Source organism: Zosterops lateralis (assembly GCF_965231275.1).
Source record: "Zosterops lateralis genome assembly, chromosome: 1".
In the NCBI taxonomy this organism is placed as follows: domain Eukaryota; kingdom Metazoa; phylum Chordata; class Aves; order Passeriformes; family Zosteropidae; genus Zosterops; species Zosterops lateralis.
In genome coordinates, this window is record NC_139762.1 from 132,995,855 (window position 1) to 133,016,591 (window position 20,737).

The 20,737-nt window shown below is 34.7% G+C and overlaps 1 protein-coding gene across 3 annotated transcripts in view; it reads left to right on the forward strand.

Annotated features, from left to right (window-relative positions):
- Positions 1-20,737, forward strand: part of RIMS2 (regulating synaptic membrane exocytosis 2) — a gene marked incomplete at its 5' end in the record, with an annotated part of 477,503 nt that overhangs the window by 57,343 nt on the left and 399,423 nt on the right. For all 3 annotated transcript variants that reach the window (XM_083865898.1, XM_083865900.1, XM_083865899.1), the window contains 2 exons: positions 13,139-13,171; positions 13,569-13,655. In XM_083865898.1, the coding sequence (XP_083722024.1) occupies positions 13,139-13,171; positions 13,569-13,655 (120 nt within the window). The remainder of the gene's footprint in view (positions 1-13,138; positions 13,172-13,568; positions 13,656-20,737) is intronic.

Consider the following 20,737-nt stretch of genomic DNA (forward strand, 5'->3'; position numbering starts at 1 on the left):
TGAAAAGGTTTAGAGGTTACCAACACTTGATTTTGTCTGATTGTTGGAAGATTATTTTTCAGCCTGACTAAGAAAGTTAATATAGTAAGAATATAGAAAAAAGTAAAGTCAGACAGAAAACTGTAAGATTGTTACAATTTCAGTGACACTGTGTTTGATTTCAGAATCTATGTTAAAAGTGATCACATAATCAAACTTTTTCATCATTCTGGGTGAGAATTTCGACATTTATAGAAATGTATGTACTACTTTCAGGAACCACTGGATTATACTTTTTGACCAGAATAAGAAGGAAATGAAATATTCCAACAACTTCTATTCATTTAAACTGTAATTTATGTATGATCTCAGAGGTTAGATAGTTTGCTCAGAGGAATAGTTATAATAATGTCTGAGTAGTTGCCCTATGAAATCCAGTTAAAGAAGTTTAAATTAATATAGAATTTACTAAATAGTAGTACAATTTTTACTTGTTCGTGATCCTGCATTTTTGGAATCCAGAGTTCTTTCCTGGAGCCTATTTAGAGAGTAGATGTTTTGCCTTCATTGAGAAATGGGAAAAGTTACATAGGTCAGATTCTCATTTCATTCTTAATTATATGATGCAGCAGAAGTGAAATTCAAGGGGTTTTTTTCCCTCTGGTTATTAAACCAATTTTCTGAATAAACTGTAAAAAGACACTGAGGGAAATTTACACTCAAAGCAAAAATAAATGTATGATGTCACTACAGCCTTGAAATTTAGAACAGTCTGATTCATCAACCTGCATTGTACTCTGGAATGTCAAACCCAGTGGACCCAAACCAACAGGATTTTCATAGGCTGAGTAAATCCACAACTCCCTCAACCTGGAAATGTCTCAGATTCACCCACTGGCCACTACAGAGGATCATATGTGGCAGGACCTAATGCAAATTAATCAAAATTATTAATATAGTTTAAAGGTTAATATAGTTTTAGCTATTAAACCTATTGGCATTCTCAGCCAAGATGAGATATTTTGATAATAAGCCCTTACAACTTATCTTGAAAGAAAATATTTTAATTATTTTTATAGCAGATAATGTAAGTTCTTTTAAGCTTCTGCTTATGGTGTGATTTGTGACATAGAAACCATTGGAAGGAATTTTAATTCTGATCTAAAAAAATCAAAATTTTTACAGACTAGTTTTGCTAATGCATTCTGTAGGGGGTTTAATTAATTAATTTATTTATTTTATCTATGCGTTATTTCCTTTATTTATTAGACCAGATGAGTTGTTTTCTGTTAGGAAGGCATTTGTTAAAGTAGTTCCTTTTTTTAAAGGCAGGCACTATTCTCTGAATATCAGTTTTAAAACCTTTAAAGTTGGATGTTTTAATTGCAGAGAGAGTGGAATGTGTGCAAAATTGTCAGTAGTTTCAAAACTGGCTGTGCTCATAGGCTTGGATTATGTTGTTGTTCTCCAGAGCCCAAAACTTGCTCACTAAAACCAGTACAAGCCCCCAGTTTAGTTGGCACCTATGATGCATCTATGATGCAGCAAGCAAATAATTACTTTGCTTCGTCACTGTACTTACATCTGTACAACATGAAAAAAAAAATGTGCACAAAAATGATTGATTTAAATTAACCTTCAAACTAGGAGAGCCTTACTCATACAAAGAGTACAAAGGCATACAAACAAAGCATCAGAAAAAAAAAAAAAAAAAAAAAAAGCTACCAAAATAGTGCTCCAAGTATTATCTGACTTTGGTTCACTTTAAAATAAAGGTGTAAATAGCAAGCAAACTCCAACAGAACACTCATAAAAAGTGCTCTGGACTATTTTCTTTCTTAGTGGAACATTGCTTCAGGCATATAAAACCAATGGAAAAGAACATTTCCAGCATTGTAAACTGTGTTACTACAACTAGTCATGCCAGACAGTTTATAATAATATTCTGTTTATGATTCTAACTTTTCTATGCATCAAATGAATCACCAGACAACCTCTGTTTTTAAAGAAAGCCACTTGTACTTTCTCTCAGTAGCATGTAAACTGGGCATTGTATTTACCTCAAGTATTTCATCTGGTCAGAGACATTGCATCACAGATAGATAAGATTATTTCACAGTAATTTCCTGTGGCTTCCAGATGTTAATTACAAATTCTGAAGAATCTGTGAATAGAGAATTCAATTCTATCTACATGTATGCCCATTTACTTTTTTATTCAACAAAATATATTCTCAGGAAATATCCCAGTATTTTATGTTTTATTCTCATAAAAGAGGTCTTAATAATAGTAATAATAACAACATCATAATATAATTATATTATTGTCATAATACCATCACCAGCATAATAGGTAATGTGTAATATTTTCTATATTACTATATAGAATATATAATAGAATAAGGCAATAACAAAGGCATAATTCCCTCATAAAATATTAAATAAAATATATTTAATAATAATAAAATTTCTAACACTCAAAATGTTTGTGAACAGCAACAACAAATCAGAGAGAAAAGAAGATTTCTTGATAAATAGACTATTTGAAAGTATTGTCATTAAATTTTTAAGCATTACTGTTGGATTTCACATTTGTTTTGATTTTCCTGGTTCTTAACTTCCTGTTTAAATCTTAGATTTTTTTTTTTTTTTATTATTATTTTTATTTATTTTTTTTTTTTTTTTGTAGCAGAAGTTGTATTGTGTTTCTTTTTTGGTAGGGAACATGAAGTTTTCAGGCCATTTAGTAATTCAGCCTTATAGTTGAAGCACTTATCCTGCCAACACCCTGTTTATTATGCAATAGTGATCCAGAGCTTGATGTGTGGAGGAGGTGCAGGACACACGTCTGCTCCAAAAAGGGGCTCTTTGTAAGGCTGGTTTTGAAGTGAACAGGAACAAATTCATGATATTTGTTATTTCTGTTCCTGTTGTGTCCTTGCAATAATCCTTCTGTTGGATTGCCCGAAGAAGAAATTTGAATTCATTTTACACAATTAAATGCCACAGTCTGAGAAATACTAACTTATTGTTTGCTGTGTGGTTTTTAAGTTATAGTTTGTATGATTTTCACCTGGTGGGTATCTTAGAGATAATAATGTTACAAAATTGCTATTTAACAGGCAAAATAACATATCAACTCCAAAGTAATTACCAGTGCATTTTAAATTAATTACAGAGTTAAAATGATTTTTTTTTTTAAAATTCACCTGCTCCAGCTGAGTTCAAGGTTGCATATTTGACTAGCAGCTAGTGACAGAACAAGCATCTATGGAAGCACTTTCTGCAGGAGATGCTTGGAATGCCATCTACTGTTGAAAAAGTAAAAATCAACCCAAAAGTAACTCAAAACCCTTAGAAGAAACGTCTTTTTTAATGGTTTGTTCTAAAATGAAATTCTACTTACATTAGAATTCAACTAATGTTCTGAAAAGGTCTGAATGTGTTTGATTTCAATATCCCAGCTTTTGCATCATTTTAAAATTAGCCTTTCTGCTTCATTTTATGAATTCCTTGGGAATTTCAGTTCAAAATAATTGCAAAACAATTTGAAGCATAAGTAAATAATGAAGTCTGATCTTTTCAATACAGAATTAATAAAAATTGCACTAAGTGAGGAAAGTTTTGATCCAGACACTGAACTAAATATCCCTTTAAAATACTCATGATTAAAATTTTAATTTAAAATATTTAAGCCTTTTTTGAATGCTTTCTAAGAAAAGCTACTGTAGGACAAAACCTTATTTGTTAATTGATTATTGATTACTGAAGTTCACTCTGGTAAAATTGTGTTTGGGGATTATAGATTAAAAAAAATTCTTGTACACATGTGTGTTATATTTGGATGTATTTATGCATGTGTTATTACTATAATAGTGGGAACACTTTGCATTTTGGTCATGAATAAGACTATACAATTCCCAGTTGTGTTGTTACAGTCATTTTTATTTCCAGAAGTAAAGCATGGCTCACTGTAATGCAGCCATTGTGGTACATTTCACACATCCTGTAGGCAAGAATGTGAAAATTTTTTTTCTCTTTACACAAAATACACCAGATTACACTGGCAAACTATTGCTGTAGGACACGAAAAAAAGACTCCAAATATTTCAGAAGGCAAAGAGCATAGGAAAAGAAGGCTTTATAGTTTAATTTTTACTACCTTTTATAAGGTGTTCTGATACAGACTTAACATGATTAGTGAGAAGGAAGGACACTTCTCTAATGCCATTGGTTAAAATAGAGGAACAGCAAACACCAGCTGGACAAAGATTGTTTCAAGAAAGGATAGTTGTTTAACAAGATTATTTTGAGAAAAAGCTTTCTTGAGAAATTTTTCCTTGGGAAAAAGTTAGCAGCTGCTAGCAGGCTAAAAATCTTTCAGGCCCACAGCACACCTCAGTGCTATTCCAGCACTTCTATGGAGAAACCTGGCTCATTGAAAATAGATGCAGTCAAATGAGTGCTAGCTGTCAAAAATTAATCTTTGCTAGACTTCATGTTGTAGAAATATCTATAACTTCAACATCTTTTCAATGCAGATCTCACCCAAGACTTGTTATGAGATCTCCATAATTCCAGAAAATTGCATCTAATAACAAATGTTATGTGACAATTGGACAATTTTGTCTCTATTTCTTCTTGGAAAATTAGAGAAAAGTCCAATATTTTTTCAGGTTTGATGCCTGCTGTCTCAGATTGATTTCTTTTATTCTCTGTAAGTAATCTGCCTGAAATATCCACGTATCTGCAGGATTTAGGAGAGTAACACTGAATTGGAGAAAAAAGTTAAGTCCAAATAAAACTATTTCCCGCCAATGAATTGAGATATGCATGTGCTTAAAGCTCAATCAGCTAAAACATCCTGAGTGAAGGCAGTTGCTACTGAGAGGCCATGAACAAGTGTCAGGCTCCCATGTGAGGTGTTTCAGCCTGTATAAAATATGAGCACTGAGATCAGAGAGAAGTCAGGGCTTTTCAGGCTGTGTGAGGGAGACATCAGTGTGACCAAATGTACAGCAGGACAGGTGACTGTTGTCTCCTAGTTGGACTTTTTTAAGAAATTGAAAGTTCTTTGTAGGAACATTGCCCTTTTTTGTCTAAAAAGGGCTCTACTGACAGAACAAACTGATTGTATTCAAGGAGATATTTACTTGTATTTTGTGTCCTTGAACTGGATTTGGAAAATCATTATAGTGAGGAATTATGCAACATTAGCTGGTTCTTTAAATGAGCTGATAGAAACTGAACAGGCAAACTACTTTTAAAGAAATATTTACTATGGTTCAAGGATTCCTTAAACTTGTATGCTCTTTTTATCTGCTGCCTTTGACATCCTTCATATGCATCAATTTGAGGCATATTTTTACTGGATTTCTAATACAGGCTAATTCTTGGTTATATGTGTTATAAGTTAGTGGGTCCAATCTTGCAGCTGTTATATATGATGCTAGAGATGAAAAACTGACAGATATTGGATGTTTGCCCAGAAAAAAAGCAAATCTGTGAAACTTTTAATTCAAAAATATTAGTAATGTGCCAACCTGAAGAAAACTTATGGGGTTTTATGATTGAAAACTTCACCCAATATAATTCCTCTGTTAAGCTTGTTTATACTGTTTTCTAGTTGCCTTTCTTTGACAACTGCGTGTGATCCCAAGACTTTCTATTATTTATTATTTTGTAATTTTTGTTTTTCCAAGTTTTTGTACATGCCTCATTCCCTCAGCAGACACATGATATCTACATGAGAAGCAGCTGGCCTATTCCGCAGGGCAACAAATTATAATGCTGAGAGCTTACACATTCTGTCTTAGAAATTCCCTCTTACTCTATGAGAACCAAAATACTCTTTTACTTACTAAATATAGGAAAAAGCTGCAGTAGTCCATTTTAAACTATGTGGTAGGTATGGACAAACACTAGATTTTTAACATAGACATTTTATTATCATCTCCCTGGTCTAGGCCTCCTGCTTGTGATTTTGTATAACCTTCAAAAGAGAGCATTGATCCATGAATTAGTTAGCGGAACTGTATATAACATATGTATATGTTACCTGTATATAACATATAATGGCTACTGTTCAGTGTAGTACTTATTTGTTATTACAGTTGTACTATAATAATTTTATCATGTGCTGATTGGTGATTTTGACACTAATTTTTATCATTTTACTATGAACACGGTAACAACTAGCAAGGAATAAGTCTGGGTGAGTTAGTGTGAGAAGTGAGGGAGCTTTCATTTGTAGAACACAGTCTACAGATACAGTCTACAGTCTCCATCTCCTATCGCAGAAATGAATGGTATTTCTGCCCTGAAGAGTTTATATCCTAAGATGAACAAAATCTGATTTTTGCTGATTCTGAAATAATCAAAACATACTGTCAGTTTCTTCAGTTTTAGAGTTAAAAGTGCTCAAGGGCTGTTGAGCACTGTTTTTGGTCACAGTGAACCACATTTTGGTAGATATTTTATAAAAATAGCACCAAAATTTCACTTTGTGACTTGTTTGTCAGGAACCTTAGATTAGACCATCCCATTTCTAATCAACATCTCAATTTCAGAGTAGGATTTATGTCACAGAACTCGTTATGTTTATGGGTGATCATCTGAGGCTCATTCAGGGAGCTCATTCAGCTTAGAATATTATACAGCAGCATGTAAACATCTGTTCTTATCTGTAAAGCATGTATGGTGCCTCCTTGTTGTTTGTTGTAAGTCTTTAAGGTAAGTTTAGTTTGGACTTTAGGGAATGTTTAACCTCTTAAGCTTGAATTTCAGTAGGTTTTAAATTTGTTCTGTGTACCAAATATTGTTTCTAGCCCAAGTACCAAACTTCTCCACCTCCTTTTTCACCAATATCAAATGTCCAATTACCACTCAGGTACTGATTATGGAAATGCTTTTCTGGAAACTACTTGTAATTTTGTTACAAACAGAACAAAATTACACTAAAATCACCGGCATATACCTTCAGGAAAATATTCCTTTGGAAAGACATTGTCATCCGAAATATGATTCTTCTCAATTCAACTACTTATACTCTCTAAATTAATAAAACACTCAGAACAGTAATATAAATTAAAGACTTTAAGTTTGATCAAAACAGTTAAACTGCATGTTATTATGTGTAGGTTCTTAAGCATCAATAGGACAATCAATGCAAAGAATCAATTCAGTTTATATATAATATTTTACAGTTATGTAATTGGCATGGATTTATATTTGACCTCCTTTCTTGGAGTTAAACTTACTTACATAATTTAACTTAATTAATCTGTAGAGGTGCCATCTCAAGAACATAGTTGTATTTGAGTGGATGCAGGCAAAGTTATGTACTGTGCTTGTGTCATGTCTTGACTTCTGATGTGTGAGTGTATAATCCTTTTTTTTGTTGTTGTTCATTTGGTGCAGGACATGTAATTGAAATACTATTACAAAGATTTAGGGAAAAAAAAAAATAGTCCACAGCAGGAAATCTAGGAAAATGGATTAATGGACCTTGCATTCTAAGACAGGGTGGTGGAAATTTCTGAATGTTGTTGGAGCTGATGATCTTCCCTCTTTTTCAGCACAATTAAAATGAGGGAATGGGTATCCCCACAGTGGTTTGGGTATAGTTATGCACTGAATGCATTTTTTTTGGAAAGAAATAATGGAAAGCACAGGGAAGCAAGAGGGAAGAGAGGCTAGAATTTTATCATTGTTTCCTTAAATCTATTTGATTTTCAGTGCCATTTCCAAGGGTGTAAGTTTAAACTGAGATTCAGTTTAATTCACTTTATAATACAAGTGGTTATGAAGTAGTTAGCACTCATCCTGCTGTTTTTATTTGAAAGATAGCAGCTTTGTAGATTTTTATTGTGTATAATATAAATCTGGGTTTGAGACAAAATTATTTGCTGATGTCTTCTCTCAACTATTTAAATTTCTTTATTCTGAAAAAAGCTGGAGGTCAATGTCAGTACGGTATCTGCAGAGGAAGCAAAACGTGACAATTCTTTTTATAGATCTGAGACTATCCCTCATCCTTCCTGAATGATTTGCTTTAGGAAAACCAGATAGTTTGGTGCATTAATATTTAATCTTATGCTGATTTTTAATCAAATTTAATGTAACATGCATTGCTTATTGAGTCTACTGCACATATATCCTGCTTTGCCATTAGGATCTACTTTCTCTAGACTTAAAAAAAATTTCGTACAAGTGTCATACTCTCTGGATGTCCTAGGCAATATATTTAATAAAAATATCTACTTTAGAAGCATCAACAGCTTCATTGAATTCATACTAGCAGCATTATAGCATTAATAGTAATAAAAAAATATATATTTAGATTTTTTTTCCATGGGTGAGTTCCAAGCAAAAGATTGACTTGCTTTTCCAATCTTCCCATTTTTACAAAAGGGCTAGAAAAAACTTCCATCCTGGTCTATCCTAGTCCACTGAGTTGGTCAGAAAATAAGGAAAACAGACGATTATTGAGCAAAAGACTGAAACTATGGGCCTGTAGCATTTTTAAATGAAAGTGATATAGAGTGTTATATGCTGTATATTCAACTCAGTGTTTCTAGGAGACATTAGGTGCATCCAGTTTACTCCTGCAGATTAGATCTCATTGTGCTTGTAGGTCCATGGATGGCAAGTTGTGAATCTTGAGAGTATTACTGGGTTAGAGGTAGATGTTATGATGTTTATCCCTGCCAAGGATGGCTGATTCTGAAATCTGGATTCCCTAAACTTCACTTGAGAAGAATTAATACAGATATGTAGGAGGTATAGAGTCTGTTCTTATGGTTATTTCAATTGATTGAGGCACATGAATTCTTCTCCTATGTTTTTGTGGCTATGCATCCAAGAATGTGAAAACAGAGATGAGCTCTGGTAACAGGGTGCTTGTTAGTTTACCTATCTCCAAAGCATCTTTTGGAAAAAATATTTTATGGTTTTGACATAGCAGATTTTAGAGAAAAGCTTTTACTGGTGGCAATAGATTGGAAAATAGAAAAGCATTAGGAGTTTAAAGGGATAATAATAATTTTTATATTGATGTTTTCATTACTTAGTCTCCTGTTTCCATTTTTCTTATTCTCTTCCCTCTTTTTTCTGTTCTGTTCTCATATTCATTCCCTGTGCCAATGGGAATAGCCTTAATCTTTGAGGAAATTTTTAGTACACGGACAAGATCTAACATCAAAAACTGTTTGCTGAGACTTGAGATTTAGCTTAATGATACCGGCTACTGGAAAAGATCAAAGGGAGTCTGGCAGTTGCGCTGTGTACAGGCTTGCAGAGGAACACAGGAGTAGTGGTGCTATGTGTCTTTCAAAGGGCAGAGGTTGCCGATAACAAAGTGCAAAGTGTAAAAATTATTTATTCTTGGCAAATAGAAGAATCCTGGCTTGTTTTCAAGTGGAGTAGTGTATGGAGGTGTGATCTTTGCAAAAAAATTGTGACAAAATTTTCAAACTCCTCTAATGTTTTAGAATAGGTGGTAAAATAGTTAGTATTCTGCACTGTTAGAATACATTGTCTCAGTCACCATCGATCAGATACATTATCTGCAGCCCCTTGGTGGTTTTAGTGAACAAGTGTTGATCAGAATTTGTTTCTAGTGAATAATGAGAACTGGCTCTATTTATGGTAGAGTTTTGAGTGAGTAGAATTGAAAAGACATAGGAAGGTTAAGTGAAGACAGGTAGTCTGGGAGGAGCAGAATGTAGTTAGGCAGCTTGGGCTATTTCAGTTGGTCTGTTGAGGAAATGGAAGTTTGGCTGTTTGCTCACCTGCCAAGACACTTCTTTTAAGCAACAGTTTGTTGCCGATTTTTGAAAGGAGGGTAGAAAGCAGTGCATAAATATGAGAATACACAATCCAGTGAAATGCAAAGCAGCTCTTGTAACCAAAGGAAATACAACTGTATGTGTACATGTAGGCAGGATTAAAGTTATCTGGAGTATCCTTAGTCCTTTTCTGTCTAGAAAATATATTTAAACCACAGAAGTGTTAAAAATACATTCAGTGCATTTCATCTAGTATGTAGTTATTTCTACTAGTTGCTACAACTTGTAAATTCATCTGAATGAAGTCTTTCGGAAAAAAAGTAGCAGAAATTAGTCTGTGGTTTTCTGATTTAGATCCAGAATCTGTATCCATTCTCTGACCTTGAAAGATAAATACCTGGCTGTACACCTGAAGAGTTCAGGCCTGTTGATCCACAAGGTTAATATTAATTTAACACCATATGGTAGAATCTATTAATTCAATAGATTTCGTAATAATTTCTTTTCAAATTGTAGTTTGCCTTCCATGCTCATTATAAAGTCAAGGAAGATAATTTCCTAATCCAGGGACTGAAGGATGTATGGAGAGTGCTCCAGGAATGCGTCACTGTTATATAATAATGGAAGCTCTTGTCCTCACATAACTGCAGTGTTGGAAAGTGTATAGTGAATGAGATAAAATTCTAGGAGGCAGAAAGATTAATTTATAAGAACGGTATTTTGAATTGTAGGGTCATATAATATCCTGACTTAGAACACAGTGTTCCTATAAAATGCTGAAAAATTAATTTTAGATGCAGGTTTTCAACATGTCTGATAACAGACAATGTGTTTTATTTAACGGTGCAAATCTTGATTGTAAGATTTTCAAAAATACCAAGGGTTTGCAGCTGCAGCTGAAGCCACCAGATATATACTATTATGTAAATATGCTAGATTCCATTGAAAAAAAATGTACCAAAGATTTCGAACTGCACACTTAGGATATCACACTAATCTCAGTTGTTTTGATCTCAGTTCCACGTGCAAAAATTATTGACCATGGTCACTATCCAAATGAAAGATGTTGGTTATAATCTTATGTGAAGGGCTCAGATTTCCTTTGTTTAATTCAATAGAACAATTCACAATAAAGTAATAACTTAAAAGTGTTGAGTACATATGTTTGGAAATCATGTGTGGAAAGGAATATATAAATTAGTGATACATTCAGTTTTCAACATCCAGTTGTCAGGGAGGTCACATTTCAGTGTCTAGTTCTGTGTAGGCAATTTAGGAGCTCTGAATTATTATCTGGGAATCTCCTTCTCACAGCTGACCATGTTGCCTTAAGGCTCATAATGTTGGGGATCTAAATTAAAAGTCTTGAGCTACCTGGTGAAAAGAGTATGGACATATTTTGATTTCCCATCCCTCCCATTTCTCCTGCTTTGAATTTTCTACATTGAAAAACTAATGTGGATTCTCTTGATTAAAGAAAATAAAGTGGCTATGATGCATGGTAGAGTGCAATTGCAATGGCATGAGACTTTTTTTGTTGTTGTTTTGGTTTGGTTTTTTATTTTGTTTAATATATCAGCTTGGTTTTGTGGGTCTTGTTTATTTTTTTTGTTTTTGTTTTTGTACTGGAATGTTATTTTATATATACATTTCTAAAGTGCTGAAGAAGCAAAACCAAGCTAGAAGATGTTTTACTGTGTGTTGCATGCTCAGTTTTCCCTTTCAGTACTCAGTTTTGGAAAGATATTGGTGTTTCTCATTGTCCACTTATTTAATTCTCATGTAGTCACTGAATCCTGTTTCTGGAGTTATTTCCTGTGATATCATATGGTGGAGGAGGTATGGAGTTATTTTGGTGAGCTTTAGTTTTCTGTGCAACACCAGGCCTGAGCTTCCTATTTAGTTAGGTGAGAGTATTCTCTATAGAAACATTCAGAATATCTATATAGGAACCTTTTTGGGGTTTTGAACATATAGGGAAAGCAGATCCTTATTCAATATTTAAGATCAATATCTGCAATTAGAGGATGTAAATATTCCTCTGGGTATTTGTTTCTAGTCTTGGGTTTTGTTATGGCTTAACCACAGTCAGTAAACAAGGCCCAGCTGCTCATTCACTCCCTCACCAGTAGGATCAAGGAGAGAATCAGAAGAATAAAAGATGAAAAACTTGTGGGTTGAAATAGAGACAATTGAATAGGAAAAGGAGAAGCTACTCACACAAGCAAAGAAAACAAGGAATTAATTCAGTTTCCCATGGGCAGGAAGGTGTACAGCCATTTCCAGGAGAGCAGGGCCCCATCAGGTGTAACAGTGACTTGGGAAGATGAACTCCATCACTCCAAGTGTCCCCTCCACATTCTTCCTACTTCTCTCAGCTTTATTTACTGAACATGATGTACATGGTCTGGAATATCTCTTTGGTCAGTTTGGGTCACCTGTCCCAGCTCAGGACAGGTGTTGAGTCTCCTCCCAACCTCCCATGCAGCCCCAGCTTCCTCACCAGGGCGGCAGTAGAAGTAGAAATGGCTTTGGCTCTGTGTAAGCCCTGCTCAGCAATAGCAAAAACATCTCCATATTATCAACACTGTGTTCAGCACAAATCCAAATCATAGCTCCATACCAGTCATCTGTGAAGAAAATTAACTACTCCCGCTGAAACTAGCACAGGTTTGGTATAGAACATCAGCTTGCTCATTTAAGTTAAAGCATGTATTTTAGATGGAACATTTTCCTTAAGACAGTGGAAAGTCTTAAGGAAAGACTACTGTATGTATTATGCAGTTATTTCTTTAAGCAAGTCCTAGTAAAGTTCACTCAAGAGTAAAATTCCTTACCTTTCCTTCCTTAGTTTTTAGTTAGGTTGTCTTCAGGTCCTGACATCCCTGCAGTTTAATAAATATAATGCGGATTTTCATTTTATCTATTAGTTTAATATATTGCATTTTAAATGGCATATTACACATAAATTTGCCTTAAACTATGACAAGCAACCTGATTGTAAATAAAAAAAATTAGATTGTAGTTCACATAATCAAAGCACCTTCCTTTGTATATGTAGCTGAATGTATTGCTGGAAATGTTTCAACATGGTATGATGTGCTAAAAATTGGAAGTCAGGTATAGAAAATTACTGACTTAATTTTTGGTTACATATTAAAGTGTTCCTTACTTGGCACTCCCCATTTTTAAAATGAAATAGAAATATAAACAATACAATATATAAACAATATAAACATGCAATAAATATTAAAGCAAATCCTTCTAGCTCAAATTAGGAACTTTTCCCTTCCCATTTGATACAGATTTTAGTTACTTCAGGGTAGTTTTTTTCAACATGTTGCACTCAGTTGTGCAAACTTATTTTTTTAGGGTCAAAGAAGAGCAAAAACCACAGCCGACACAGTAAGTAAAGTACCCTAAAGATGCAATAGGCTTGACTTTTCTACCTCTGCCATGTTCTGCTCTCTGCACCTTTGATGGTATTAGCTTTCACTGATACCTGATAGGCTGCAGGTAGTTTGTCGTCTGCTTCCTGACTGGCTTGTAAGAGAGCTGCCTTTAGCTTCTTACTCCATCCACATGTTAGCTGGATGTAGGCTCTTGCTGCCTGCTTGTGAACTGTTGAATTGTAAAACTTTACTTCCCTTACACCCTTAGTGGCTGACTTAGTTCTGCAGCTGACATTCCCATTGGCTCTAGCTTTTCCGCCTGTGTATTTCTACTTACGTTGGATAAGAAAGCCTTTAAACTAGTGTGGTTTTATTGGTTATTCAGTCACATTATTTGCTTGTTTAAACAGGTGGTTTCCCTTTAGTGGGATCACTGAGCTGGTAAATAACGTTCTTCAACCACAGCAAAAACAGCAAAATGAAAAGGAGCCCCAGACGTAAGTAAGCTGCTCTCTGTAGATTAAGTAATGTCTGTATAGCATTAGAACATCCTGAAGAGTATATTCAAAATAACTGCCCATTTAGAACATTCAGCTGAGGGCATTTTACAAGCTGAGCACCATTTGCTTTCCAACCCCTCATTTGCAAAGGGAAAACTAAAAATTAAGTTTTACTCTCCTTATCAGTAACTTAAGTGATTTCATTAGAGTACCATTCAAGGAGTTACTACTACTCTGTCTTTTTTTTTGTTTTGTTTTGGGTTTGTTTTGTTTGGTTTTTTGTTTTGGTTTTGTTTTTGCAAATATTCTATATAATGAAACTTCTGGTGAAGTGGTGTGTTTTCTGTGCATGAGAAGCTGGAATGATAAGATATGTAGCATTATTTATAGCATGTCTATGCACATGCATGGTCTGAGTCATGCATAGAATGCTATATGAATCTACATAATATGTTAGAAGAGCTTTCTAAGGACTAGGAAAATATCATGTCATTTTTTTAATGCTTTTAGAATATCTGTAAAGTTTCAGAACTTCAGCAGATATAAGGTGAAATCCTAGGTCAGTCAAAGCTGAGGAAATTCAGACTTTGATGCAGCCAGTATTTCATCCGTGAACTTTTTATATGGTTAAGCCAGCACTTTTTTGCTATCTGAAAATTTTAACTTTTAACAGAAATGGGCAAAGCTAGGACATTCAGTCTTAGAGTAGAACTTAAAACATGGAGATGAAAGTATTCCTTTCACAGAATCATTAGGTTGGAAGAGATCTCCAAGATCATCAAGTCATAAAGAGAAACTAATAAGCACTTATTATTATAAATTTTCAAATTCCTAAAATGTATTTCAGATGTTATTTAACCTTTAAACAGTTAAGTTGCTCTTCTTTCTTCTAAACTTTCCTACAAAGTTTATGCCTTGTAAATTCATGTGATAAAATAAATGTTTGTTTTGAACTCATGCATAATGGTTTAAAGGATGAATATAACTTGTTAATTACTTTCCAGGCAGAATAAATTTTTGTTTATTTCTAATATATATATTTAAGTGGACCTTTGTGCTTGTGGGTCATGAAAGCTGTGATGTTTTTTGAGAATACATAGCGAAAAATTTTCACGAATTAAAATGTAAAAATAGGACATAAAATTGATATTCTGTAAAGCAATGTATTATTCTGAGCTCTCTTTCTGATAGTCTCACTTAATTTATAGAATTGTGTACCATAGTAATAATATATTATTAATATTATTATATATTTTTTATTATTATTAATACTGGCAATATTAAATTTTGCTCATAACACCTCAGTAATTTGCATTCCCAGTTTCCTTAACACAGCAAAATTTTTTCTGCTCATTACTGTTGTACATATGAAGCACCTGGCTTTCAAGAAACTGAAAATACTATAAGGGCAGTGTAAGCAGATGAGTTATAGTTAACAAAAATATTAATAAATTGTTACTGTTATCATGGAACGATCTTTTTGAATGGTGACCTCTTTGGGAAGCAGTTTTGTTCAGTGTTTTTATTATATAACTAAAAAAAATTTAATTAATTTGTATACTCATTGAATTCATAGATGCACTTCTCCCAGTCTTGTGTTAACACCTAATGGTAGGATTATATTAAAAAATTATCCTAAAACCCCAAGCTACGGTAATGATGTTATGATGCTATTGAAAAGGGAAAACGCAAAGTGATGTTCTGTAAGAGGTGGTTTATGTGGTTGACACAAGAAAAAAAAAATGGTTTATGGAAATGTTCTTTGGCAGAGGAGCCTTAATAGTGTGTAAGTTGAGCTGTAGCCAGTATCCTGAAAGAGATTAATGTCATACAGGAATGTACAGACACCAACCAGGAACCACTGTGAAGAAGCTTTCATACTGCTAGGCTTTGGTAAGATCTCACCTGGAATAGCACACCCTTCAAAAATTATGTGGAGCAGTTGTAATTCAGTGGAGAGTAATAGGAATGAATAATTTGATGTCTAAAAATCTTGATGTGTGTTGGGAAAAAATCAAACACATGACTTAATTCAGCCTCCTGAAGAGAAAATCCCATGGAATGAAGGAGATGGATAAGTCTTTAAATGATACAGAACGTTGTTGAAAAATCAAAGGAGATTTTCACTTTTCCATGTTCATCTCATGGTGAAGCTGAAAGGAGTAAACTTAAGTTGCATTAGGGAGGACTGAACTTGGTACAGAGAACCTTTTAATGGAAAGAAAACTTAAAATGCTTGCATATTTTGTTTAGGACTTGTGTGGAAGCTGTGAAAATCTTAAGGAACAGGTTTGGCAAATACCTGTTAGAAGTGACACAAGTGTAGCTGGTTCTGTGCTGGAACAGGACTATGGACTAAGTGACTTTTAAAAGTGTCTTCCAGCACTGCTTATTTGTGATAATCTCATGAATGTATTAATTATCAGGATTTATTTTTTTATGATTATTGTAAACTTTCAGGGAGAATATTGAACAGAAATACTAATGGTGCAACTTTTAAATTTTATTTCTTTTTCTGACATTAATGGCTTGCAAAGAAGGGTTGTACCGGGGAACACTGTGGGACACTGGGGAGGGGAGTAAATGTCTGTAGACATTTTTACCACTATTCATACACACTGAGGAATTTTCCACTTGAAATCACTGTCAGTATTTGAGTCTAATTTCAAGATATATTTGATTGTCCACCTTTGCTGATGAAAAAAGCTTATTTACTGTGACTCTGGGGAGGACAAAATGTGGTGAGTGATAGCAGAATAGGAGTTTGTAGTGTCTGAAAATAAGGTATGATGTTACAGATTTCACTCTTGCACTGGAGAAAGTATTTTTGTAGAACCATTGACCATGTGTCCTTATGGGCAGAGGTAGGATTAGTTTGATGCTCTTGGATATGAGCTCTGTACCACAAAATCACAGAGTGGTTGAGGTTGGAAGAGGCTTCTGGAGGTTGTCATGCCTGATCCTCCTTCTCATGCTGAGTCGCCTGGGGCCATTGTTTATAACTATGTATAGCTGGATTTTGAATATATCCAGGTATGGAGACTGTAGAAAATCTCTGGGCAAGAGATACATGTGCTAGTGCTTGGCCACCCCTAGAATGAAAAGTTTCTCTCTGCTCAGAGGGAACTTCTTGTGCTTCAGTTTGTACCTATTGCCTCTGATCCTGTAACTGCACAATGCTGAAAAGAGCCAGATCCATTCTCTTTGCACTCTTCATTCAGGTATTTGTATTTATTGATAAGATCCCCTCCCTCAACTTTTTCTTTTCCAGGCTAAAGAGGTCAAGGTGTCTGCCCTCATGTAAGAGATGCTTCAGTCCCTATCTTTTTGGCCTTTTGCTGGAATGTCTCCAGTATGTCCATGTTTCTCTTTAACTGAGGGGGCTGGAACTGGACACAGAACTCCAGGTGTGGCTTTGCCAGTGCTGAAGAAATGGTAGGATTACCTCCAGCCTCATGGTAATGCTTTTGCCTAATACAGCCCAGAATGCCATTCACTTCCCTTTCCTCAAGGCCTGCTGGCCCACGTTCAACCTGATGTGCACCAGGACTTCCAGGTCCTTTTCTACAGAGCTGCTCTCCAGCTGGGCAGTTCCCAGCCCACACTGGTGCATGTGGTTCCTCCCCAGGTGCAGGACTTTGCTCTTTGTGAGATTCTGGTCAGCCTATTTCTCCAGCCTGTTAAGGTTCCTCTGGATGGCAACATGACCTTCTGGCATATGAGCTACTCCTTCCTGTTTAGTGTCATCAGTGAACTTGCCGAAGGTACCCACTGTCCCATCATCTACATCAGTAAGGTAGTGAACAGGACTGGACTGGACTCAATATTGACCCCTGGGATAAACCTCTAGGAGCTGATCCCCCACTAGACTTTGTGCCACTGATATCCCTGCTCTGTGCCTAGCCATTCAACCAGTTCTCAGTCTACTTCAAAATCTGCTCATCCAGTCTGTACTTCATCAGCTTCTTAAGAGGATGTTATAGGAGACATTGGGAAAAGTCTTGTTGGAGACAAGGTGGACAATATTCCCTGCTCTCCCCTCATGCAGTCATTTCACAGTAGAAGGTCATTGGTTGAATATGACTTCCCCTTGGTAAATGTCTGCTGACTCCTGATCGCTTTTTTGTATTTCGTGTTCCTAGAAATAGTTCCCAGGATTACTTGGACCATCACTTTCCCAGGAATTGAGATAAGTCTGACCAGTCTGTGGTTCTGTAGATCCTTATGCTTCTTCAAGGTGGAAGTGACATTTTCTTTCCCACAGATGTTAGACACCTCTCTCAGTTTTTATGATAATTCTGATATTGAGAGTGGTCTTGCATATCTTTTCTTGATGAAGAATACTTCCATCTCCAGCACATGGCACTTCATCATGAGTTTTATCAGCAGTGTTTGAGAGATTTCCATATTAATTTCCATTAATCCTTACAGAATAGAAATTCTTAGCTGCCTCCTGAATCAACTGTTTTTGATGCTTAACAATGAGCCTAACAAAATTTTATTTCCTCAGATTTGTAAGGTATACATTTTGTAAAAGGTGTATTTAGGTTGTTCCTCATTAGGATGTGCTGGTCTCATGCCTAAGGGTTTGACTTGCAGTTTTTATCTTTTTTCTGCATGAATCCTGGAATGGTATGTAATGGTGTTAATCTCCAGTCACAATAAAGGAATTCCCATGCTAGAAGGCACTGAAGATTCCACTGTTGTAATATGGTATATTAGCAGTGTTCAGCAGTGAATACCTGAGAACACACATAAAGAGAAAGATATGCATAAAATGGTTCTGGTACAGGTATTTTAGTGACTTCCTGAGGCAGTGGCTGCATATATACTGCTGGATTTATTCCCTGGAAATAAGAAATCTGTTTGCCATAGTTATTTGCAGTCCCTTTCTAAGCCTACTTCTATTCTTGGTTTCAGAACTTGGTGAAAACAATTTAATTATCTATATAGAGAAGTTGTCACCCTTTGTTTGCTTTAAAAATACTGCCTGATATTTTCAATGGGAAGTGCTAGTCTTATGTTATATAATTTATCTCTAATATGTATAACCTTTAAACATTTTTATTATCTTCCATGCAATCTATTACTTTTCATACAGTTAGCTCTTTAAGTTGCAGAGTCAGAGTTTTTCCTTCTATGATAGGAACTGCTTCTGGTCATCATTGTTGTCTTATCTCCTTTTAGAAGCCTGATTAGATCTTTTTTGGTTAGCAGTGATCTATGTCACAGTATTCAAGATATGAGAGCTCTGTGTTTTTAAGCAGTGATTTAGAAAAGTTTCTAACATTTGCTGCTTAAAGATATCCAAATATTGAAAAGATGGCAGGTTTTTACCCCTTTTCCCATAATTTTTTTTGTTTATTTTCATGCTGGATGTTTGGTTGCTTGCTAAGAACTGTAAGAGGTCCATCATTGAATTTGACAGCAGAAATTGAGCCTCTCTTCTTTCTTTGATAGTTATGAGCACATTATTAATGAATAGTAGACAAAATACAGTCAGCATCAAAAGTCATTAAACAATGCTTTTTGTAGCTAAAAAATTTCAAAATAAATACATTATTTCATTGCCTTTTTACACTTTCACTAGACTAACTCTGGGAGAGGTTAAAAATGTACATTGCTTAGCAAAACATGGTGGTTTTTTTTCTGCTAGAAATGGCTTGTTAATAAATAGATATTTATGTTTTTTCTGGTAGTCATGTTGTCACTATAAGGAAATGAAGATTGAAAATTACTGTAAGATTACACCCATTAAAACCTTTTTATGCATCTTTTTCTGTAAATTTAATTTTTCCATTGCCATATTCCACACCAGCAAAACAGTAAAATATTCCGTTTATAAGAATTTCTAATGAATTCTGGTTAAAATAGATTGACATTTCTCAAATACTTAACTTTAATCAATGGACCGTTAATTTTGAATTCCAAATTTACTGCACAAAGAATATGTCTGCAAAACCACTAGGTACTTTTGAATGTCTTCAAATTATCTAATGGACATGTGATAGCAAGCCAAATCAACAATTATTTAGTACAATTTACACTATAGATATATATACACTCAGTGGGTTTATTTGCAGTCAGTGCAGTTCTTGTTCAGACTGGTTTTTAATAGAACCTCTTGAAAATAACACTCTCCACTTGAAAGAATAATTTTTGGAAAGAGAAAAATAGGTTTCTGCAGGCAATAAATACACTTGTGACATTGGAGTCATGAGAAGTCTAACATTCTACTGCACTTGTTTTCTTGGGCAGTAAGATAAATAGGAAGAAAACAGAGTAAATTAGTTAAAAATAAAATTATAATTTGCAGTATATAAAACAAATACAGGGAGACTGTAACTATTTCAAAGTAAAGTAGAAATCCATAAATTACCTCTTAACTATGAAAGTGGTTTTGTCTCCGTAATATAGTAAATATGAAGTACCAAAAACACTTCTGTTGTTTGATTCTGATGACTTACTACATTTCTTACTGAGACTGTTAAATTTACCATTTGCAACATGACATGAGAGCTGCCTGACTGTATGGTTGCCCTGGACCTTTTCTAATATTATTTAATACAAGAAAAACTTACTTATTTGATTGCTCACAATGTTAATGAGGTTAAGATACCCTTTCAGTGAAGAAATGGCTTGTTAAGCATTGGAACAAGCTGCCTAGGGCAGAGATGGACTCATCATCCCTGGAAGTGTTCAAGGAACAACTGGATGTGGCGCTTCCTGCAGTGGTTGAGTTGACACAGTGGTGTTCAGTCAAAGATTGAACTCCATATTGGAGGTCTTTTCCAACCTCAATGATTCTATCAATATAGTGGAACTCAGTTTTATCAGCAGACAACAATGTTTGGAACAGGTAAATATAGTGCTCATAAGAAATATCTATCTTAATTGTAATCCAATTGATCTATTTTAATCCCAAAACATACATGGATTTGTAATCCAGCAGAACCACAGAATATGAGTAATTCAAAAAGAAGAGATTCTGCATGTTTGATAAATTAATAAGGGAATTTTAAAAAGATCAGGGAAAATGTGAGAAACCTATTGAATATTTGTGAACCATAGAACTAAGC